General features: G+C 45.6%; 1 protein-coding gene across 4 annotated transcripts in view; it reads right to left on the reverse strand.

Annotated features, from left to right (window-relative positions):
- Positions 1 to 24,991, reverse strand: part of IMPACT (impact RWD domain protein) — a 42,601-nt gene extending 17,610 nt beyond the window's left edge. For 2 of the 4 annotated variants that reach the window (XM_061548669.1, XM_061548667.1), the window contains exons 1-8: positions 24,890 to 24,991; positions 22,770 to 22,836; positions 14,440 to 14,571; positions 12,361 to 12,413; positions 9,781 to 9,843; positions 5,863 to 5,948; positions 3,343 to 3,468; positions 951 to 1,045 (exon numbers count right to left, since the gene is read on the reverse strand). In XM_061548669.1, coding sequence (XP_061404653.1) covers positions 951 to 1,045; positions 3,343 to 3,468; positions 5,863 to 5,948; positions 9,781 to 9,843; positions 12,361 to 12,413; positions 14,440 to 14,571; positions 22,770 to 22,802 — 588 coding nt within the window. In that variant the 5' untranslated portion in view covers positions 22,803 to 22,836; positions 24,890 to 24,991. Of the gene's footprint in view, positions 1 to 950; positions 1,046 to 3,342; positions 3,469 to 5,862; positions 5,949 to 9,780; positions 9,844 to 12,360; positions 12,414 to 14,439; positions 14,572 to 22,769; positions 22,909 to 24,889 lie in introns of those variants that run through there. The other 2 variants (XM_061548670.1, XM_061548668.1) reach the window with 2 other exon arrangements.
- Between the last annotated feature and the right edge of the window lie 115 nt (positions 24,992 to 25,106).

A 25,106-nucleotide genomic window follows, 5' to 3' on the forward strand; every position in this document is an offset into this window, starting at 1 on the left:
GTGGAACACAGAGAGACAGAGGCTATGTGAGACAGCAACCTGCTGGATAATGATACTCCCATATAAGCAGCATAGCAAATAGGTTACTTACAAGCTATCTCTACAGCAGAATTTCAATATTCTCTCACTGTATAATTGTATTCCCAAGAAATGTGATATTTCTCCCACGTGAAAAAAACACGCTAAAAAGTGCCAAACATCATCCAAATTTATCATGATCTTGTGAAGTATCAGCAGCTAACCAGGGTTGCACACGTGTGTACGTTGAACTTCTTTCGCAACTTACGTAGCCAACCGTGCTAATCGGAGGTTGCGGGAATGGTTCATGCTTGGGTGGTGCACTGTTCCGAGTACCAGGGATCATAGGATTTGGCTGCAAAGTCACCAAGAGATTGGTAGCGTGAGGTCCTTTGTAATCGTGGTTTTTCTCTGGGAAAGCCGGCTTCCTACCACATGTCAAATCGTTTCATGGATTTGGCCAAACATCCTAAAGCAGGATTTTCCAGAAAGGGCCTTCAAACTCAAGTCGTGTTTGCCTGGATAAATACTAGATTCTATGGATTATAAGATATACAACGGAAATTAAGACGTACGCCGATAATTTCACGTACCTCCGATTAGCACGGTTGGCAATGTACGGTGTGAAATAAGTTCAACGTACATACATACGTGTCCAGTGTCAATCAAGTTATACAAATATGATCACACACACTCACAGACCTATCGGGTTACAAGGATCACACCCAACTTTTACTTAAAAAGGCAGTGCGACACAGTGTGTCTTGGACTCGGAGAACGTGGTAATGGGCACTGTTATGTATAACTATCATCATCATCACTATGAAATCTTGATGCTCAATTGCAGATTTTCTGGGCTAAATCAAAGGGTCGGGGAAACAAAAACAGTGCACCCACGGCTGTGTGCATTGTGGGAGAGGGTTAAAGGTCACCTGCTTGGTGGTGACGACTGGAGCCACGTGGGCCTGGAAGGTGCTCCGCCGGTCGGTGATGGTCTCGCCGTGGACAATGGGTGGCACTTCGTCTCCTGCGCGACCGTTGAGAACCAGGGCAGGGTGCCGCACGCGCGTCGCGTTCGGCGAAGCGTTGAGCCAACAAACAAAAAACGCGTCGGAGAGTCACACCGGCCGCGAAATACCTACGCAGTGGCGTCGTCACCTCTTGCGCGATCCGCCATCCGTCGTACTGGATCCTTCGTATTGATCCTTCGCGCATTGACCCTTCTTCGATCAATGCGGCGACGGCGAAATGCCGGCGCTGCGGCAGGCTAAACGGCGATTACGTGAGGAAATTTGGTCACATTTTCAACCGCTTGGAATGGAAGTAAAAACCAGCAGGCTGAGTTCCAATTTGGAGTGTGCACCGTTTTGGACTCGAGGCTTAATCCGGATGAAATCCCCAGTGTCAGCCCCTTGCTATAGCCAGAGTTAGTGCCTTGCTAAGGAACTGACAAACTATTTATAATGCAAGCATGTCAATAAGTATATAAACACGCACGACCATTAATTTCACGATGGGGAACACCTCACCGAGACCCAAGAGGGTCCAACGAATTTTTTTTTTTGAAGAGTAAAATAAAAATCTTGACAAATATTATTTTAGGTAAAAAAAACATAGGCAATGATACCCCAAGACGTTCATAATGGATCCCAGACAAAGGGATCCATAGCCAGAATTAGCCTCCCAACGTGAGGGCCAGAACCAGATGTTCGCAGGGCATCCTTCAGCGTCAGGGCACGTGGAGCCTCAACGACTTTTGCATTACCGGAGGGTTATTGTATGGCGGCAGAAAAGCGTCGCATTGCGCCTATTACGATTGATCTGAATGACTGCACTGAGCCCATCAAAACAAGGGAAAGAATCTCGTAATCTCGTGCGCATTCCCCCGTTTTAGTGCATTTGGAACCCGGCTGCTGAGGGCTACACTCAGAGCCACATCTCGCTGTTTGAGGGGCCCATGTTTTGGCTGTGCAATCTTTGGAGATAATTTTCCACCGCTCTCTTCTTCCCATCTCGCCTGTTTACAAATGCACAACGACAACGGTAAGACTTTCATTTGCACGTCATGAAATGCATAGCCTGCTCGTCGAGTAAAGGATTAAGGTGCAGCCCTGCAATTGCATGCTCAAGCCACTGCTGATGGAAGAGCCTCCAACTGAAGGGAGCTGTGGTGAGCACCTCAAGGGGGTGTTTTGGCCTAATCTTCCACACTGGCCAGATGCCTTGGAAGAGGTGGCAGTACCCACGTTTTACCCCACCACATATCACGTGCCAATCAACTGTGATTTACGCTGCTGGATGAACATAATTTTAAGAAACGTGTCCATCGCTTCAGCTGCCTCAATGGCAGATCGAACCAGTAACCTCTGGATTGCAGGTCCACTGTTCTAACCCATTAGGCCAGGGCAGCATCAGTAAATGTTAGCAATCAGAATAAATACTGTGCTAATCATAATGCATCATGGCATGATAGTGAAAATAACAATAAGCCTTCGTTATATTTAAGAGCACTGTTGTTTTATTTACAAGTATTCCCAAGTGTTCCGACCGGCTGGGTGAAAGTTATTTTTTGTGTACTACACTTCACAGTTGATTAATAGAAGAGGTTCACAGGCCCAACATGGCGAGCAGCCAGCAACAAACAGCACTGTTGCAATTTGAGATACCAGGCAAAGCCTTTTATCGACCGCCTCGGGATATTCCAACTCATTTGACCATTTTCCATTCTGATGACTATTTCGTGCACGTGCGTGTGTGCCACGCACATATCGGAACGTCAGAAGATGTCCCGAGGCTATGACAAGGCCATGCGGCAGGGCGTGTGGCACAGTTTGGCATCAGCTATCATAGAATGTGGTTGTGTCGCTGCAGTTCTCTGCGGCGACTACTATGTCTAATGCGGAGCCGCTTGCGCGCTCAGAGATGCGGTGGTGAACGGGACACGCCCTGCCCTGCAACATGCAGACGTCTCGGAACGGGAAAGGGTCAATTAGCTGTTTTAGACCCAGCTTTCCAAAAGCTCCAATTTTGAGATCTTTATGAACGCTGGTCAGAGCTCCTGCATCACCGTCACTCGAAGGTTGGCAGCTCCCGACCAGGCCGAGTTCCAGACGACTGGCGCAGACAAACGGAACCCCCCCCCCCCCCGTTCAGCCCTGACGTAGTTCAGTTTGCGTCACTTCCATCACTTCCAGGGTTGTGGTATCATATGAACGCAGCGCACGGCGGGGGATGCGAACCCTGTAAGCTTGCGAATGAGGTGCAACGGTTTTCTGTGTGGTTCCCACCGCCCCCGAGCATCCCTCGGATTGCCTGGTTAATCACCTGTGAATTCATCCGATGCCTCGAGGTCACGTGACCTCAGGGTTTCCTCGTTCAGAATTGTGGGTAGCATTTCTTCCACCAAATCGGAGTCTTCTTCCGTCTGATTGGCTCGATACGTGTTCCACGCTGATCAAAACAAAAAATGTAAAAGCATTTTTTCTTTTTTAAACTTAAACTCCTCTATTCCGATAATTACTTCTACGCTTTTTACCTTCCAAGTCTCTCTTTAATCAATTTAGCCGCAGAGCCGTTTTTACCATCTTGGCCACAGAGCAATTTCATTTCATAAAATGTCAGACTCTGCCCTTTTTAAAGTATTTAATCAATAAGTAATATAATTTATGTAAGCATTTTCAAAGGGAAAAAAAATCTGTCACGGAGCCATCGCACGAATTGGGCCCCCCGCTTCGTCCCGTTAGCCGAGCGAGCGGCGCGCCGTGGCGGCACCAGCGAGTCGGCCGAGCGTTCCGCCCGTTCAGCCACTTTGCGTGGATAACCCGAGTTTGACGTCCGAGCGTACATCAGGGGGAAATTCGTAGCTCATCGGATTCCTCCGGTGTAAATCAATCTTCTGATTCTGAAGTTAAAGTGTTCACAATTAAGGGCAGTTCTACAAATTAGTACTCTTGCCACAGCGCTCGTGATAGCGCTCTGCAGCAGAGTTGCGCCGGTTCCATCCCATCTGAAGCGCATTTTGACCTTTTGCTCCGTCATAAACAATAAATGCGAATGGGTGATAGGGTTTTAAATTAAATTTTCCTGTAAATTTTCTCAGTATGGTCGCCGGTTGTGACACTGATGGAGCATTGGCGCATTTCGTCATGAACCCGGCGACCCCATATTTGATTCCTCGCCACGGCCATCGTCAGTGGCGAGTGACGTTGTACGCGATTTTGCCCCCCACGACCCACCCTGACCCAGCAAGGTGAAGACCGGTCAAACTTACCCCCATGAAAACCAAAAACATTATGGGGAGGACTTCATCCAACAGTGGACTGACAAAGGGCTGTAAAATGATGCTACAATTCTTCTTGGTTCTTTCGGTAAAGTCACGTAAAAGGGAAGTAATAAATTAATAAAAATAAAACATAATAAAATAATTCTCACGACGTTTCGGCCACAACGCAAGCAGCCGTCATCAGGTGTAATTAATTATTTTTATTATTTTATTACTTCCCTTCTACGTGACTTTACCAAAAAAACCAAGAAGATGAATCCCTGCAGTCACGAAAGCTTTAAATCGAAATTTGATGCTATAATTATTACAAGATATTTTTTTTGCTAACTTTAAACTCAAGGGGTGGAAATATAGCTCTTTGCACTCGACGGTATGTGCTGTCAACAACGTGCGAAGCAGACCAGGAAAACGCTATTTTGTATTCACACCTCAAAATAACAATCGAAAGCATTTAGAAGCTAGAACTGAAACACTATAAGGAAAGCTGTCTCGGGTGTGGACCAATCAACTTCAAGGACAGTGCACATTATCAGAGTTATGTCTTTTGTTTGTATTATGACTGCAGGTATTGCGGTCTATGCAAACATGACTCCTTGTAAAAAGGTGTCAGTTTTGTTGCCAGATAGAAGGGTAAAAAAACAATTATTAGAACTGAAACGTTTCTGTGTGAACACGTACCAATGTCGTGTCAACGTTTCTGAGTAAGAATGCGCACCACCAAAGTGCAAAACGCTTAATTTTAATTTGCAAACAATGGCTTTCGAAATGACAACGCCATGCATCTATGATATGTGACCGCTATGAAATGCCAAGAATGTAAAATACGTAGTAATTTTATTTTTATCCCTTCCACGTCTCAGCCAGGTTACGAATTTGCTAAAAAAGTGTGCCAAATTCAGTGTGCAATTCAGAATGCCGTGACACATCTCCGTCTGGAACATTTCGCATGCTGAACTTCTTTCACCAACCTTAATAATTATCGGAGGTGAAATATCAACGACACGTGTGCAGCCTCGAGACAGAGTTCCCGCTAATAAATGTTTCGTGCTCTTTCATTCCCCCGTTTTCTACCCAACGGCACAAGCCATGCCCCCGCCGCTCGACTGCCACGGGTAGCGAACTCCACTGGCAGATCTCCCAAAGAAATTGGCCGTGAATCGCGTGAATTCTGCCAAGGGTTGCTTCCGGAAACTTTCCACCACCGAACTCTGAGCAAACGTAGCCCGATATTTACCAAAAACCGTCTCCAACCATTCCTAAGGCCACGGGCCGGATTGGCGGTTTGAGTCGTGATGCCAACGGCGGCGGTGGGGGGGGGTTTCACCCGCCCCCATTACTAGAGGGGTTCCAATGATCGCCTAAGGACGACCGCTTGTGTTGCGATCGAAACGTCGTGATATATTATCTTTTATTTCATTAAATTTTTCTACCTACGTGACTTTACCGAAAGAACCAAAGACCATGTAAAACGTGTCGTATTCACCGACGTCCAAGGCGGAGCATTCTGTCTACACGTGCGTGTGTGTGTCCGCACGAGCGCATGCATGCGTGTGTTCATTCACCGGGCTGGGAGCGCTCAGAAGCATCAGCCACAAACTCTCGAATGCACTCCACCCACAGAAAGAGCACGCTCTCTCCCAGATTCTGGCTGCACACAGGTGCCGGTGGGTGTACAAACACCACACGTGCACGCGCAGAAAGACATATGGAGAAAACAAAAACATTCAATGTTTAGACTGCAAGACCGAAGGAGCAAGGGCACAGGCCCACGCTCACATACACAAACGCAACAGCAACAACAACAGACGTCCTTCGCCACTATTAAATAGTGACATCACCGCAGGGATTGTGTCGTGCTAGATGCACTTGGAGACCACGCGAAAAGTGCCTAAGGCTCGCTAACAGGAGGTCAAGGGACAGACCCAGGTGTTGTGGGTTAATTGAGTGACACGGACTGGAAGGTGCATCGGAGGGCAGAGGAACGACACTCGTAGCAACGAGCAAAGCACCAGGCAGCTGGAACACAGCAAGGTGGCACAGTGGGAGCTGCAGGTGGTGCATCTGCCAGTCATCCTCTTGCCATTCAGATCCAGAACATGCAAAGACAGATAGTGGCAAACATTTTTGGGGCAAATGTAGTTCGTGGCCACTTATTCAGCCTGGCACACAACTCACGTGGGGTTGTGTGGTCAGCTCCATATGCCTGACCACCTTTGTCTCCCCAATGCAGATGTTTACACACGAGACAGGTTCATGGCTACGAATGAAACTCACGTGACCGAGTTCAGAGTGCGGTGAGCCACTGCTCCCACCATGAGCAGCCACAAAGACAAGGGATCACCCCGTGAAGCCTTAACAGGGGGGTTGGTGTCAGTTTCAGTGCTCCAGTTATAATGTGCATCGCATTATTTAATCCTGCACCTAGCCGTGTTTTGTGTACGAGCTCCTGGACCAGGCAGGAGCACAGCGACTCTGCGACTGAAGTAGATCAGAGAGAGGGCGGCAGTTGGCAGCACATCAACTGAGGTGTGCCCAGGTTGTTCCTGAATGTGTCTGTAGCATTTTTTTTATTTAAAGCTTTCGTGACTGCAGGGATTCATCTTCTTGGTTCTTTCGGTAAAGTCACGTAGAAGGGAAATAATAAAATAATAAAAATAAAACATAATAAAATAAAATTATTCTCACGACGTTTCGGCCACAACGCAAGCAGCCATCCTCAGGTGAAGAACAGGTCTATCGGAAAGTCATTCAGACGCTGTCTTTCCGACAGACCTGTTCTTCACCTGAGAACGGCTGCTTGCATTGTGGCCGAAACGCAGTGAGAATTATTTTATTTTATTATGTTTTATTTTTATTATTTTATTATTTCCCTTCTGTGTGACTTTACTATCTGTAGCATGTTGGGCAATGGCTAAGTGTGAATTGGCTCAGTAACTCGGTCAGTGTTAAATTTCTTATCAGTGTAATAGGCGATGAAAAATAAAACTAAAATAGACCCGTGCTCAAAATGCAAACATATTTTTTACATTTCGTTAAACTTTTGTGTAACACTTCTGATGTTTAGAAAAAACTAATTTGGTCATTAAAAGCAACATTGCCAATGTTCTTGGTTCTTTCGGTAAAGTCATGTAGAAGGGGAGTAATAAAATAATAAAAATTGAACATAATAAAATAATTCTCACGACATTTCGGCCACAACGCAAGCAGCCGTCCTCAGGTGAAGAACAGGTCTGTCGGAAAGGCATTCAGACGCTGTATTTCCGACAGACCTGTTCTTCACCTGAGGACGGCTGCTTGCGTTGTGGCCGAAACGTCGTGAGAATTATTTTATTATGTTTTATTTTTAATTATTTTGTTTTATTTATATTATTTTGTTTTATTTTTATTATTTTATTACTTCCCTTCTACGTGACTTCACCGAAAGAACCAAGAAGATGAATCCCTGCAGTCACGAAAGCTTTAAATCGAAATTGCCAATGTTCCCGAAGAGGAAAGTTATGATTGTAAGTAACCCGCTTTGAGACAAGTGGGCTATGGCAAAGAAAATGAAATAATGAGCAAAAGATGTACGCAAACAAGCGTGAAGAGCTGCACGTCGGGAATTACACCGAACGACAGAGGCACGCATGGTCCAGAGGGCAAACACATCTTGGAGATGTCCTCACGCCGATCGTCAAGAAGAGTCGCTGGGCTTGGGCAGGACGCTTGGCGACAAAATGATGAAGGCGAACGGTGGAGCACGCTGCTGACAGGACGGAAGCCGAAGGAGCTCTCGGTCGAACGCGACGTCCGATTCCAGAAATACGTGCGCGCCACAAATTCCTGCTCATTGTTATTACTTGTGCTGCTACTATTGCTACGTACGTACGCATGTTGAACTGCTTCCGCGCCGTACGTAGCCAACCGTGCCAACTTGACATGCGCAGGAGGACGACCACCGTGGAGGCAGAGCAAAGAGGTCAGCTCACGTAGAGGAGCGAGACGCATTACGGCATCGTAGGGGGAGCGAGAGATGACCCCGGCATGCGGAGGTAACTCGTCCAGCAGTAGATAGGGCATGGATGATGATTTCTATTATAATGTTTAGCATTATTAGGAGCAATTTTTGGTGATTTGTATGCCTAATGCTTCAAGCGCTTCCGTTCCTTCCCTGCCTAAGCATGCCCACTCTGATTTAAAATGTTCGTGACATTAAAAAGAAAGCAGCTATGTTGCTGCGAGACAACATTCACGTTTGAGTCTCTCGGCTAATTTAATGGTAATTGTAGTTAATTAGATGCCCATTAGACTATTTGTACAGCCTTGTAATTCCTAGCTGAAGTGTTAATTACAGCCATCCTGCCCATCCATGTAACCATGCTCTGCTCATATGGTCACATCTGGTGTATATTTAACAAAAAAATGTTTTATCTCTTCCCAAGAGATCATTCACTGGCAATAGGTTTAAAATAATTGACTCGTGTTGTTGTGCACGGACACTCCGTATAATTAAAATAGATCACAATTATGTGCCATGTATTCACGAAAGAACGTGTAGGCTGAGTATAAGGAATATATTTCAAGAGGGTTATGCAATGGGACGTTTGGCCACTTCCATTAGTGAGCATTCGGCTTATCGCGAGAACTCAGAGTGCACGGAGAAAGCCTATACATACAAGAAACTGAGAAAATGTGTCAGTAACATTGCCTTAATGCGAATACAATAAATAATAGGGGATGTGTTTGGCAATGGACCTTCTTCATAGCACATGCCTATGAAGGACAACAGCACATGACTATGAAGACAGACGACTGACCACAAGGTTGCCTATTATATAAACAACAACAAAAATCCTTCTTTAAAAAATGACGAAAGCTTTGAGTTCTTCTTCGTTATTTGTACGCGTGCAGGATCGCCAAAAGCAGCATCACAAAATAAAGTGCATCGCTCACAGCCTCGCACAGACAGATACAAGATCCCATCGCTGTAGTTCCATTCCCTGGCCACCTGGCAGTCAGGCTCAACCATGCCGAACTCTTGAGATGACACGAAATGGGGCACATTCGGGGTGACTTTTTGTCAAAGTGGGCTACTGATTGAAAATACTCATCCTCTGTCATCAATAACACAGCCATACACCGTGAAATTAAATGTTAGGTTAACATTCTTGGGCACTGGCAATCCCCTCAACGATTTAAATTCTTGTTTCAAATGTGCCGCTCGTGACTCACTATCTCGCTGGCTCTCAACGGGTAAAATAAAGTTCTCTCGTTCTTAGATTACCGTAACTTTACTAAAAAAAACACGTCTATTGCTGCGATTTATGAACGAAATAAAAGGAAACGAATGCAAGCAACAATTTTGCCCCCGACACTGAAACGAATGGAAACGGCATTTGCAACTCGAGAATTTTCTTCCCGCGATAAGGACGCTTGCCGAATGCCAATTTCTACAATTCACTTTCAAGTGCCCGACGGCCATCTGATAGCCGTTGACAAACCTGTATATTTCCTCCAGGCGGGCAGAGAGGGTCCTCTTATCTTCCCTGGTGAGCCAGGGCCCGCTGGACAGAGCACACATTGCAACGACAACAACAACAAAAAACAGCATTGTCAGCGTGTCACAAGCTATGGGACCACTGTACACAAACGCCAGCATGCGATTCATTCATTATGTAACAACCGGTTGTCCATGCCACTCTTCTGCGGAGGCCTCACTGCCCCCTCCCCCCCATGTCGTATCAGTCGCGGGTTTGGGGGACTGTTCTCCCATACTTCACCAAGCTGGTCAGTACAGGATGGTGAACCTTATCATAATAATCAAAAAAACTCCTATCCAGGGGCCTACCCTGGCTCCCCCCCCCCCCACTCAACCAGTATATATACAAGGTCGGATCTCTTGGAATTTCTCATTTACTTGATACAGCTATCATGCTGTGACGGTTCCACCTGAAGACGGAAGCTTGTGTTGCCTCCGAAACGTCGTGATTTTTGTTTTATTTTAATTTTACTTTTATTAATTTTTATTTTTTTACCTACGTGACTTTACCGAAAACCTAAGAATAGGATGGTGAAGTTGGGGGTAAGGCCAGTGACCATTTAAAATATCACCCACCGCCGATGTTAAGCCGTGGCAGGGAATGCAAACCCAAGTCGCTGGGTTGAATGAGCGCAGTATACTAACGACTGCACCACCATTAAGCCCCAGCCTGGCACATATACACTACACACAGCAAATGCGTATGCATGTGCACACATGAAATCCTGCGCACACAAATGCAATCGCTGTGCCAATATTAAGAGAATCCCAGCTTTGACATGCTTATCTGGGACTTTTGACCCACGTGAGCACGCTACAGAACGTGGAAAGACCCTCACTTCTAGGTCAAAAGCCATCTCTGCCCCGACCATCTCTTTAAGCAACACTCCAACAAAACAATATTTCATTGTTCTTGGTTCTTTCGGTAAAGTCACGTAGAAGGGAAGTAATAAAATAATAAAAATAAAACATAATACATTTTTATGTTTTATAATAAATTATTATCTTTTATTTTTATTATTTTATTACTTCCCTTCTACGTGACTTTCGTGACTGCAGGGATTCATCTTCTTGGTTCTTTCGGTAAAGTCACGTAGAAGGGAAGTGATAAAATAATAAAAATAAAACATAATACATTTTATGTTTTATAATAAATTATTATCTTTTATTTTTATTATTTTATTACTTCCCTTCTACGTGACTTTACCGAAAGAACAAGAAGATGAATCCCTGCAGTCACGAAAGCTTTAAATCGAAATATTTCATTGGTTTTGAGCTTTTAGCACTCGCCAGTAAAGTTAAATGAGTTAGGGAATTGCCCAAGTGTGCAATAATGTCTGGTCGTTTGAATAAGACCATAAACAACGCAAAACTAGAATCGTATTATTAAATGGTCTCGCGAATTGACATCACAAAATAACTTTTGGAGTTAGCTTAATAAGCCTCCCATATCTCACTCACTAGGTTTTTTTCATTTAATTGTTTTTACAAGACCTCGCGTTTTCATTATTAACCTCAGTTTTATAACAAATCACCCGAACCTTAGCGCATCTTGCCCATTTTTATTAATAACCCAATGCGTTTACAGAAGACGGTGTTTCATCAGCGAGTATTACCTTCGAAGAAACATGAAATATGACAAAGAAAACAGAACAAAGGCTGAAAAGTGTACAAAAAAACCCACGGGGAGGTGCACGCTTCGAATTAAACTGAGATGCAGAAAGAGAAACAGGTGGATTAGAGAGAAAGTGCGCATCACTTCTGCGGCCGTCTGGAACGCTCTTCCTTCCGATATTAAGAAGCCACCGGAGCTATGCACTTTTAAATCCAAATTTAAAATAATTTCTTGAAAACTGCTTTTTTGCTAAGTTTGTTGTCCTTCTCCCGCACCTCCTATTAGCGCGGTTGGCTACGTACGGTCCGAAATAAGTTCAACGTAGGTTACATACAAACACAAGAGACATCCTATTGACAGCTAAAAAACACAAGTGGGATGGACCGATGGCCGGTGGCCAAGGTTAATGTCGGTGTGGCAGCCAAGAGGATGCCCACCACAGAGATGGAGTGATGAAAATCACCCTGACGTGGAGGTTCCAGGTAAATCGTTACACCGCGGGACGATGGAGAAATGGTGAAAGCTTGGAGAGGCCTTCATTCAGCAGCGGACAACTCCATGACCGACAATGACGACGACTACCTGGCGTTGTAGTTGAGGCTGTGTGTATTTGACCAGTGCGGCGGCTACCTCGTGTTGGAGGTGAGGCCGTGTATAGTGGCTACCTCGTGTGGTAGGTGAGGCCGTGTATAGTGGCTACCCTGCGTTGTAGTTGAGGCTGTGTGTATTTGACCAGTGCGGCGGCTACCTCGTGTTGGAGGTGAGGTCGTGTATAGTGGCTACCTCGTGTGGTAGGTGAGGCCGTGTATAGTGGCTACCCTGCGTTGTAGGTGAGGCAGTGTGTATTTGACCAGTGCGGCGGCTACCTCGTGTTGGAGGTGAGGCCGTGTATAGTGACCAGTGCCACGAGAGATGTGTGCCACTCACTTGAGCTGGTAGCTTGGAGGTGCCTGCCCTGGGTAATCTGCAGGAAGCGTCATCTGTGACCAAAATAGAGGGTGATGTGTCGATTGTTAAATAGCATCACAGCAACGCCCTCTGCATGTGATTATATAAATCGATAAGAAACACATTTTTTTTTTACTTTACCAGGTAATCCCACTGAGCTATATAGCTGTTTTTCAGAAGCGATCTGGCCACACATGATAACTCAACGAAGCGGCTTATCGCGTGTAAATTTATAGCAGTCAAATACTCGAAACGCACGTTCATTATAAATGCGGATGGGAAAACCGCAAGGACCCGAAGAAAAATCCATGCAACCACGGGGAGAACATACGAACTCCAAACATACAGGCACTGGCCATAAGAAGCAAAATGCAAGTTGCCACTGTCTAAATTATTGAATTAGCGCGATGAAAATCAGATGTTATTGCTACTCGAGGAAGCATTCGACAATTCGCCTGCTTTCCAAGCGCTTTGATGAATTTGCATGGTTAGGGGTCGCAATTCATTTCCAGCATTGACTCATTTTTAGACGTTACCAGCTCTTTCATGTTTTTACAAAAAAGAAATGTCCGTCATGTTGGCACAGCGATGTTTGCTCCATCAGCGCGTCTGCATCATTAGCATACATTAGCAAAGCAAATTACGATGAACACATCCTCACACTCCAGATTTTTTACCATTTATCATTAGACTAAGAGCTGATTTTAATTAATGAATTGGTGATTTGGGACATGCTTCATTATTAACACTGACTAAATTGATCGACATATAATGGGCGGCTGCCTAGCTTAATTGGCGACTGCCTATGATTAAACTGACTTCTCAACTGTGGCCGGTCACGAATTGCTTGCATACAGAGCCACACATTGACGCAGAGACTCGTAGATTAACATAGACTCGGCTGTGGTCAAACAGGGTCCTGAAGAGCGGTGAGATGATGGTCTCAGTCCAGTCACCAACGGATGCACGAAAAATCCTCCCATCAAATTAAATAAGATCGTATTCTTAGGTTATGTCGGTAAAGTCACGTAGGTATAAAATTAAAATTAATAAAAGCAAAATAAAAATAAAATAAAAATCACGACGTTTCCGAGGCAACACAAGCTTCCGTCTTGTGTTGCCTCCGAAACGTTGTGATTTTAATTGTATTTTTATTTTACTTCATAAATTAAATTTTTTTACCTACATGGTGACTTAAGAATATGAATCCTTGCAGTCACGAAAGCTTCAAATCTAGAATAAATAAAATCGCATTTCTTAATTGGTTTGAATTATAGGTGTGAGTGTCAACACTGGCGTGACTGCAATGTGATCGTCTGTCAGCGCGGGGGGGAAAGTGTGCGCTCCCGACTGTGCGAGCAATAACACGAGATGAGGAAGGATATGAGGATAATTCCGGAGGCTTCCTGTGAAACATCCTCGCCTGCCGTCATTCTCTGACAACTGCTGCGACGGCGACCTCTGCATCGCAGGTCCACTGTGCTAACCATTACGACACTATGGCAGCATTCAACCCCTTACCATTCCGATGACGTACGCGTACCGGTTTCGATTTGATGACGTACGCAGTAGGGAGCACACTTTTCCCCGCACTGACAAGACGATCACATTGCAGTCACACCAGTGCTTAATACGCGTACGTCATCAAAACGAAACCGGTTAGAAAAAGTAAAATAACTTATTCGGTACCGAGGCTCCCAGAAGGCCATGCGGGAGGGAGTGTAGCACTGTTTGCCACCAGCTATCATAGAGTGCGGTCGTGCCCCTACAGTTCTCTGCGGTGAGTACAATGCCTTTGAAAACAACAGCGCTACGTCTCTCTGAAACAAAATTAGCGCCAAGCCGCTTGAACCATTCCGAAATACCCCACGACTTGCAGGTGTCTTGGGAATGGGAAAGAGTTGTACGTACGTACGTTGGAATTCTTTCGCACCATACGTAGCCAACCACACTGATCGGAGGTTGCGGTTTAAGCTTCCCACGCGTGCCAATCCGAACCCGTGAAGCCGCGAAGAAGCCGGTCACGGCGGCCGGTCGGCACGCCCTCTCGGCGCTCACCTGCAGCGAGACGGAGAGGCGCCGCGGCGGGTCCTGCCCGTTCCCGACGCTGATGCAGAACGAGCGCGCAGCCTCGTCCAGGGTACACCACTCATCCCCGTAGATAGACGACATGGCTTCCACCTCATCCGCCTGGGAGGGGTGGGGAGGAGAAGGCGCGGACAGGACTACGGCGCTTGTCGAGGTGCCAACATCCTCCTGGCTTGCCCCCAAGAAGGGCACCGCGGTGGCGGAGATGTTAATTGCCTTGCTCGGTATGCGGGAAGTCGTGGGTTTGGTCCCGACTCCTGATGCCGGTTGTATATTAGGAGTTGGCGTGTCTCTCTCGCTTTTAGAGTATTTGGCTGCGATACATTTCCACGTGATAAGCAACTTCGTTGAGCGAACATTTGTGGCCACGTAGCTTCTGAAAAAGAGCTATATAGCTCAGTGGGCCTTAAATGGTCAAATAGAAAGTTTAGTTTTTGTAGAAGCCAGTACAGAACAATGTGTTAAGTCTGTGTGGGATCAAGTTTTGCTCCCTCGCAAGCGTGGGGTTTTCTCTGGGTGCTCCAGTTTCCGCCCGCAAGTATACGCTCGTTAGTTGGCCAACAACGCCTTTACATACAGAGTATTGCAGAGCTGGGGAAATTATTGCTGCCGGCTCATCGCGTGGCTGTCTTTTCCGCGCGTCTGATTCCTCGCGCCTCCTGAGTCATTCTCTCTCTGTTACAAGTTAAAAGTTATTGTCATGAGCGCACACAATGTCGCACGTCCGACCATCAGATATCCGCCGTGACCAAGTAACCGCCAACACTCGGGTCGGTACTTGTGTGTGGTGTGACGCTCATTTTCCTACGCAGCGTCACTCATGAATCTGCTTCAGACACCAAGAGCTCAAACTGTTACAGCCTCAAGTCGGTTCTAATTTAATCAAACATGCAATATCATAATAGTAACATACAATACTATATATAATAGAAATGTTAACACGTAGGCTTTCGCGACCGATACGATCCATAAGAGGTTTTTGGGTTAGACCGCTTAAATACAAATGTGTCGTTAAACCCGCCACCACCAGACACGTAAACACCACAGGGCAGTTCTTTACTAGTACAGAACAGCGGTGAGTTGGAGAGTAAATACACAACATTGGCAATTAGAGATCTCTCCAACACACCGGTTAGTGCTGTACTAGTGACGAATTGGCCACGTTCTGTTTACGTGACAAATCCCTTACTAGTTGGCTGTGTCGGGTGGTGGCGGGTTAAATAACACAATTATATATTTACGCGATCTAATCCAAAAAATAACCTGTATTGCAAGACGTTAACAAGCAAAAAAAACCTAACTTAATGTTTGAAATTAAATTCATATTTTGGGCACATTTTTTTCTGTGTTGGAACAATTATACACATTATTTACGAAAAGGGCGATTTGGGAAAGTGTTCCAGTATCTCGTTCCCCCACTACTCACTACCTCCCCCAAGTGTCCACACGGGGAGCTGTGAGAATGCCAAGAAAACTCGAGGCTTTTACAAGTGCCAACCACCATATAGCCCTCTGTCAATCCAGTGCTGGATGAAAGCTTCCTAATGCTGTATCAATCACCGTGGGGGGAAGGGGGAGAAGGGGAACGGCGGTAGTTTGGCCATGCTTTGCCACTCTCGTCAGCGCGGGGTTGGTAAATAGGACGAGGCCAAGAGCAGTTTAGATAAAACTCATCACTCATGTTGACCATGGTCAGGATTCGAACTCACGTGGCAGGGTTCATGGTGCAGTGTGCGAACCGCGGCACCACCGCTCCGTTTGGTGCATTAAGAGCTACGAATGTGAAACCTTGCCCCTGCAAGCCCACGCCCACAAATATTGTCAAGGGCTTCCCAATGCATTTGCTTTCATAGAATATTTTGCTCGCACAAACTATGCAATAAAAAATGTAACCACAAGGTCATGGGGAAAATATAAAAAAGTAAAACAATGGAGTGTGCGATGCTGCTGCTGCCTCTTCCCCCCCCCCCCCCCATTGCATAAACGCAACGAGCCACGGCGTTCCATCATCTCGCGATGCCGAGGGTCACTGGGAATGTGTTCGAGAAAGCAAAAATTTTAGTTTGGTTTCGAAATTTTGTTGCTTTTTTTTTATTTGGACCATGTCTCACGCAGCGGTACACCAGAGAGGCCAAATTTAAACTGCTCCTCGTCCCAACAAGAACATTCAATGGCAAAAAAAGCAATGCCACCGTAAGAAACGTAACAAAAGCTAATCTCCCTATGCGTGTCTTTTTCTTTCTTCGTAGCGAGCGGTGGTGTATCGGTTAGAGCGCTGCGCTACGAACCCGCCGACCCGAGTTGGATTTCCGCTCACGGCCAACACCAGTGACGAGTATCTGAACGGTCCTGCGCCCCCCCCCCTAGGTCGACTCAGCCTCAATGAAACAGCTGGTGCGATGTGTAAAAGCATTACAGCGAGGGATACAAAGGTGGACGGGAATGGTGTTGGCCAATCTCCCCTCGTGTGTAGCTCCAGCCTTCATAGGCGTTGCTTGCTAATCGCACTTGACCCAACAATCTGTTAAGGCTATACTGGGGGGTCTTTGTCTTTGTTTTTTCATACAATAAATGCATGTAAATTATGAGCATGATGCCAAATGTCGTATTTTTTGTGATGTCTTCCCTTTTATTTGGCCAGGCAGCTCAGCGGTCGGGCGAGCGACTCACAGCCAAAATGTTGGGAGTTCAAATTCCGGTTGGAGGTTGACTCAGCCCATCATCCTGTTTGGGGTGGATAAAATAGGTATCACTTCCTGGGAAAGTCAACAGTGGTCGTCCTATGGATAGACTCGTCCCTGCCATAGGAATGTGGCATTTCCATCACTGGCTCAGGGCTGCAAAGAGGAGATGGAACACCACCTAAACATGAATTTGAACAAGAACTTGCTTTTTTGTATATCCCTCTTGAAGTATTTGTTGTTTCCAAGTATACAAAACCGCATTGCGGATTCACAAAATCAATACGTGAATAGTGATAAATGGAAAATGTATTGCCAGCAGGCAGTCCCTTTCACTTCTGCTGATATTGTTTAAGTCTCAAGAATGAAGACACACTGCTGTACCACAACCAGGCTCCATATAGAGGCCTATCACGGAAATTACATTTAGGGCAATTAGGAGTTAGCCAAAAGCAAAAAAAGCCACAATCTCATCCTTATTATTAGAATCCGTGTTCAATCTAGGATACACGGCTAATTATTTTCATTACCTTCCCTTTATCCACCACCGTTTCTCCTCCACCCTCCCCCAAAACTGCCACTGCGATGAAAACAATCAAATTTTTAGTTCCTATCGAGAGGACTACAACACTGGTTCCTGTGCTTTATTCCGTGCGTGCACCGCTATATGTATGCCTCGCGGCAGTTCGCTTGGTCGAATGCTTCGCTTGTGTGCTCTGAAAAGTGCCCTTCCCCGGTTATTGGAAATTGGCAAAGTTACATCCCGTCTGACATTTTGTCTCAAATAACTTACTTGGTAGCCTGATATGGGTGGGTTAGGTGTGAGCCACCTGGCCACATCAAGACATTTTCCACCTCGAGTCCTGAATTATTGAGATGGATTGTCAAAATGTGTAAATCACTGGCCAGGAAATTTATTACAGACCTGACCAAACTTCCCGTGCCTAATTCTGAATAATTCATGAATAAATGTCCACGCATAGACCGGAGTAAGATTGAGTGATTTTCAGCTTTACAGAGAGCTAACTGGCAGTAAGCTCCAGGACTTTAGCTTTGATCCAAGGGCCAAGGCAAACATGGTACCAGCTATGTTGGCAAAACGTTAGCAGCACCAATGTATTTACATGGAATATATTTTGTAACCCACGAAGTTCAAATGGCTATCACGTAATCCACTGTTATTGGCCACACAAAAACATTGTAACTCCTAAAGTGTTGCCACTTTAGGAGTTACCGGGCAAAAAAATAATTCGGTCTGGGCTATGAAGACTATTTGTGGAAATGCTACAGGAGAAGACTTAGTAAAACAGAACACGTGCACAAGCAGCACATTCAGTGGTTAGGGGAGACAGAAACTTGGTCCACACCAAGGAGTGTAGCGATGCATAGAATAATTGATTAATATACATTCCGAAGCTCACGATACAAGAATCAAATCGCGTGCGTAAAAATCAATGCTTTTTCAATTCACACAGGTAATGGCTTCTTCACGTGACACGTGGAGGCATAAAGCGGTCGGTACATTCATCTCGATTTTAATAAAATAATACAATCTTGAATAAAATGTCATGATCCCGAATCGTGACAATTCATTACATTGCCAGGTGGGGCAACCACGAGTGGCCGCTATATTCATATCTTGTATAATAATAACAACAACAACAACGCCAAAGTCGTGCATAGGCATTGATTCTGCAATGACATCTAACATGCGTTTTTTGTTTCCTCAAAAGTACTTAATGAGCGATAATAACAATGTGACACGTGATGATGTCGTCAACTTTATATTACCACTTCATTTACATCGGATCGTCTTTACAAGGTTCGCGTGACCCCGCAATGAAGGCGGAGGGATGGACGGAGCTAACGCCCTTGACATTCGTAGAAAATCTGGAGAAGGGGCTAATTTGTGACACTTTGTGTGAACACGTCACACACCTTGCAGCCTCAATAAATTGATAGATGGTAGACACGTTCCACCTTGAAGAATGGCTCCGACTCAACCTCCTGCATAGTAATACGATTCATAATCACCATTGTCACAATCATTATATTTCCATAGTAATTTTCACAACTTTCTTTAAATCATTCTACAGCCGAAAGTGCAATGCTTCATTAGTCGAAGTGTCTGTGAACGTGCCCTCAAATATACAAGGCTGCCAATTTTATTAATGAGAAGGAGCTCTAGAATTATCAACTTGTCCACCCAACGAGCATCTCTATAAAAACACAACTGTAATTATCTTGTCCCACAAAAGTGCATCTCATTTGCTGACCTGACCCTAAAGCTCGCCTGGTGCACAGTAAATAATTAACAAATGCTTCTGAGTATTCCATACCGCAACTGATAAACAGGGACATCTAATGCTCTATTTTAATGGGACAAATAAAATTGCATTGCATTAACTGCCATACCTGAGGGAACCACAGTTAAAATTGAAAGGCTCTATCTGCTGATGCCTGACGAATGGATTGACAATTATTCAGAAAGACTTTTAAAATAAACGAGTTTATTCAATTTCTAATACTGAAGTGGTAGCAAAAGAGCTAGCGCACTGCACTATGAATCCAGCTATCCGAGTTTGATTCCTATCGATGGCTAACATCAGTGGTGAGTGATTTCTGAACCATATCCTGGAAGATCCCCTTTTCAGCAGACCACACTGAGCAGCACGGTGACGTATGGCCAAGCAACCCCCAAAACCAATACGGCATGGGGAAGCATCTATTCAGCACTGGATTAACAATGGGTTATATCATGAGAACTCATTTGCCAGCTGTACGCCTTTTGGCGTCCTCTGGTCTAGCACCATATGAAGACGAGGCTCAAAAGAAAGCTGTCTCTGGTGTGGACCAATCAGTTTCAATGACAATGCATATATTATCAGTGTGTTTTTTGTTTGTATTCTGACCACAAGTATTGTGGTTAATGCAGACATGATTCCTTGTAAAAAGGTTTCAGTTTTGTTGCCAGAAAAAAGGGGAGAAACCTATTCTTTTATAGGGGTTATATGTTACCATTTTTCCAAATGGCTACACTAACTTTACATCATTAACTTTGGATATTTGCTGAACAATGGAGGTCTCAGCGAGGCTTCCCTGTTCCAAATGAATTATATTATAGTGAGCCTATGGGCATTCTTACAGATTGACAGATTGCAACCAAAAACTGACATCAACTTCAATGCACGTGTTCACGCCAAGAGCTACCCAGATATCATGAGCAGGAGTCCTGACCCCCAGTCTCAACTTTGCCACCCTTCAGCAGCAAATTGTGGCCGTCAAGACACTCGAAGCTGTGATTTTATTTGGCAGAAGCAGTCACCCATGAACTACGTTCTGCGGCCAAAAAAAATGCATCTGCAGTAGTAATGAGCAAAATAATTGTACCGGCACTGCGTTCCATTAACAAATCGGAGAAATATCTCGCATGATTTGAATTCAGCTTGTTTGCAGGTGTAAAAGGGTGCTGTGGATTGTTACATTGGAGGACCGTAAGAGATGACAGCGAGTTTGTAGGGAGGCCATCACCCAGCAGGGGATAGATCAGGGCTGATTATGATTTGAATCAAAATTAATTTAATTCAGTTACCGTGTTCCGAAATAAGTCTACATTATAGACTGCCAGTACGGCTCACTCAGGTTCAGTTTAATAACCATTGCTACAATCTACATTATAGACTGCCAATAAGCTCACGAGCTTAAAAAACAGGCTATAGTCTACATTATTGACTGCAAGTACGCTTACTTTTTTTTTAATCTACGTGACTTTACTGAAAGAACCAAAGAATATTCTTATTATGCCAATTAAAAAACTGATCAGAAAACATTTTCCAAAATAATTCTCGTCAAGCCCCATGGTTTAAGTGCCGTCCCTACCCCGTATGAACTCGTGTCTCTATCGCCTATTTATGTGCTTTGAAAGAGGGTCATTGCCTGAAACGTCACCAATATATGATTGTTCTTTTAAGGCGGTATTATTTTACGTGTTGAGGGTTTTTATTTTTTCATTAGCGCATCGTTAACATTGCCCACGCAGTGGAATCACCAAACAATGAGTTTCATTATCTGGATTATAAAGTCACTCCGGAAATTTAAAACGTACGGCTGAAGTGTTCGATGTCCATAACGTTTTTCTTTTTTTTATCTGCTCACAAAACATGTACAGGTGTCAGTGGTCGGGATCGAACCCACGTCCTCCTGTATACCAGGCGAGGTAGTTAACACCTCCTTGCCACCGCGGCGCCAATACGCGGTTATTCGGATTACAAGACGCACTTGCCCCCATGTGATTTAAGTCGAACGTTGAGAGTGCACCTTTACATTTTGTTGTCTCTCTCTGCTTGTGTGTATCTGTGTGTCTCTGCTTGTGTGTCTGTCTTTGTGTCTATGTTGTGTCTCTCTCTCTGTGTCTGTGTTGTGTGTTTCTGTCTGCTTGTGTGTCTGTGTGTCTCTGTGTTGTGTGTCTATATTGTGTGTCTCTCTTTGCTTGTGTGTCTGTCTGTGTGTCTCTGCTTGTCTGTCTGTGTGTCTCTCTCTCTGTGTGTCTGTGTTGTCTCTCTCTGCTTGTGTGTCTGTCTGTGTGTCTCTGCTTGTGTGTCTCTCTCTGCTTGTGTGTCTGTATGTGTGTCTGTGTTATGTGTCTCTGCTTGTGTCTCTCTCTGTGTGTCTCTGTGTTGTCTATCTCTCTCTCTGCTTGTGTGTCTGTCTGTGTGTCTATGTTGTGTGTCTCTGCTTGTGTGTCTGTCTGTGTGTATATGTTGTGTCTCTCTCTGTGTGTCTCTGTGTTGTCTCTCTCTCTCTGCTTGTGTGTCTGTCTGTGTGTCTATGTTGTGTGTCTCTGCTTGTGTGTCTGTCTGTGTGTATATGTTGTGTCTCTCTCTGTGTGTCTCTGTGTTGTCTCTCTCTCTCTCTCTGCTTGTGTGTCTGTCTGTGTGTATATGTTGTGTGTCTCTCTGTGTGTCTCTCTCTGCTTGTGTGTCTGTGTGATTCCGTGTCTATGTTTTGTCTCTCTCAAATTTAGTTCTACCTGATGACGGTTGCTTCTGCTGCAATCGGAACGTCGTAATCTATTATTTAATTTATTTTCTTTCTACGTGGCTTTACAGAAAGAACCATCAGGTAGGTCGCTTCTGGAAAAAAAAATAGCAGTGGTGAGCCTGACCCGGTAACAAATGTAAATTTAATAAAACACACAATTTGACACCGCGTTGCATCTTTAGAAAGCGTGTCTCTTCTGCCCCCTGGTGGACATAAAAGGGGATGTGACCATTGCATGGCACGGGAAGTGGAACGATGCTCAGGGACCGGCCCCTTTCTGTTCGTGGCCTAATCCCACCACTTCGCGGAGCGGACGAACTCGCATCCTCGCCAACAAAATTGTCCCCGACTCAGCGAAACTCATCAACAGCGGCGGCGTGGCTGAAATACGACGCAACGGGCACACCGCTGACAAACACGGGTCGACGGGTAGCAGCAGCAACAGCAGCAGTAGCAGGGGCAGCTGCTGCGTTTATTTCCGAGTCAAAAACTAACCGAGCACTCCCAATTGAGGTGGCCCCCGAGAGCTTCGTCGTTAAATCCCGTGACACGGCGCTGATTCGCCTTCTCTAAACTCACCTGCCTCGAGATGTCGTCCTCTGCGCTTGCCATCACGGCATCGCCCGCACTGCGCGATGATGTCCTCCTGTTGACAGGGGGTGGGGTGGGAGAATGTGGCCTCGTGTGACACGGGGAAGGCTACGGGGGGCCGGGCATGGGGGGGAGGGGGGGATGGAACGGGCCCTGAAAGCCCGACACGAGGTCAACTCAAAAGTGTGTCCGGACCGTACCCCCCGGCGTCTCTACAACGTGGCTCGGTGTGAACAAACAGCGCCACCGTGCACCACCGCGGTCCGAGTTCGTATCGGCGTGCTTTGTCGGAGACGATCTTCTCCGTGAAGACCAAATTGTAAGAGGGGTGGCGGGTGTTGATTAAATATTCTGGGTTTTGGGTTTGCTGGGGGGTTTTTTTGCATTGCGGATTTACCGGTGAATGTCTGTGTTGGTCGGTTTTGGCAGCACGTAGATACAAACTTCAAGAGCAAAATAGACGCGTTTGAGCCATCCCCTCGTATTTAGGGAACAGTTATTTGAAAAACGTGTCGAGTTTTTGCAAATGTTTTCGTGACTAAAGGTCAGGATGTCTATTGTGTTTCACAACGATGTTTTTTTTCTTCCCGTCATTATGTACACCACTTATGTAAAACGCTTTGTGTGGAACACAATCATTAAAGCACGGGAAAAAATGCGCCGAGTTTTAATGACACTATTCATCATGATTTGACACCTGCACCCCCCACCTAATGCGTCTGCCATCAACCCGCCCTAAATTAACTAAAACCCCAACGAACCCCACATTAGTTCACGCTACGAATCCCGATTCAGGCAGAAAAGTCACACAACCTCCTCCCCAGGGCCGTATTATCCATTAGGCCACAGTGGGCACTGTGCCTTGGGCCTACGAAAAACTAAAGGACCGAAGGAAACAATAATAAAAAATTCTATTTTTTATTTGTATGATTTTTTAAAAAATGTTACCAAGATATCTTCATGAATAAATATATTTATATAGCTAGGATAGGCACAGTGTAACCACAAAGAGGCAGAGTCATGTCATATTTTTTTCATAAGGTGAGAGAAATTAACACCGGATTAACATTTTTTTCTTCATTGCAAAATTAGCAATACCATCTTCAAATTGTGTTTTTCGCACCATCTCATTCTCAATATAGGTCAGTGCAAGGGGAGACGGGGCGTTGTTGTCCTCTGGTGGGTCGGAGACAGATTTATTTTTAAAAATCAGCTTTGGGGCCGTCCATAAATGACGTCACGCGATTTTGAACGATTTTTTACCCCCCCCCCCTCTCGTCACACGGCGTCACAAAAAGTCAGACCCCCCTCAAATATGACGTCACAAAGCTCTGCCCCCCCCCCCTCCCCCCCAAAAAATAAAACATGCTTCAAATCGCTTTAAACTATTGTCATTGTCGTGCGTATTTAATGTGCCGCTGCACTCTGATGTTGTAGGAGAAAACATTTATTAAAAAGTCGATTTAATTAAGTAGAACGTGTTGTCTATATTTATTTGAAGTTGTGCATTTTGATGTGACGTCACATTTCTCACCCCCCCCCCCCTCGTCACACATCGTCACAAATGTCTGATCCCCCCCTCCCACCCTAGGTGCGTGACGTCATTTATGGACGGCCCCTTTAGCGCGTGACAGTGGCAGTAGTAACATGGGGTAAGCAGCAGTACCAAGTGTAGACGTTTAACACTGACGTCCTACAAAACAAGTGCCTAGGGGCTCCAAGAACCGTCATCCGGTCCTGCTTCTCTCCCTTCAGCTCGCCAGACCAGACTAACACATTCCTGCGGAGGGAGCTGGTAGGAACGTTGGGCTGCTCGGTCAATGGCCAGGGTCAACGGCGGCGTGGTGTATTCCGCAAATATGCCCGACTGTGAGGGCGGGCACAAGCCGGCGTGAGTAGGTTAAACGTTGAGTTTTATAAGGGCACCACGGGGTGACCAGCCCCTCCCCACCCAGCCCCACCCCTCCCACCCCCCACTCAGCCCCACCCTCCCCACCCAGCCCCACCCACCCTCTCCACCCAGCCCCATCCCTTCCCATTTTTGGATGCACGATGGACGGACGGACACAATAATCCCCTGTGGGCTGGTGTAACCAGGAGGTTCCTACCAGTAAAACTTGACAACTCTTTGCTTGCAGCTCTCACCCACGGCTCACTCAGCAGCTTTTGCTTGCATGTCCAAACACCTGATGCGACATTTACCACGCACAGAAGAACTCGTATTATCCGAGGTGGGGGGGGGGGACTAATACTGCGGATGATATAATCCGCGCGGGTTATCCGCTATGTTATTCCTATTCTTAGGTTTTTCCTGTAAAGTCACGT

Source organism: Lethenteron reissneri, chromosome 9 (genome assembly GCF_015708825.2).
Source record: "Lethenteron reissneri isolate LAM-NWPU_2019-01 chromosome 9, ASM1570882v1, whole genome shotgun sequence".
In the NCBI taxonomy this organism is placed as follows: domain Eukaryota; kingdom Metazoa; phylum Chordata; class Hyperoartia; order Petromyzontiformes; family Petromyzontidae; genus Lethenteron; species Lethenteron reissneri.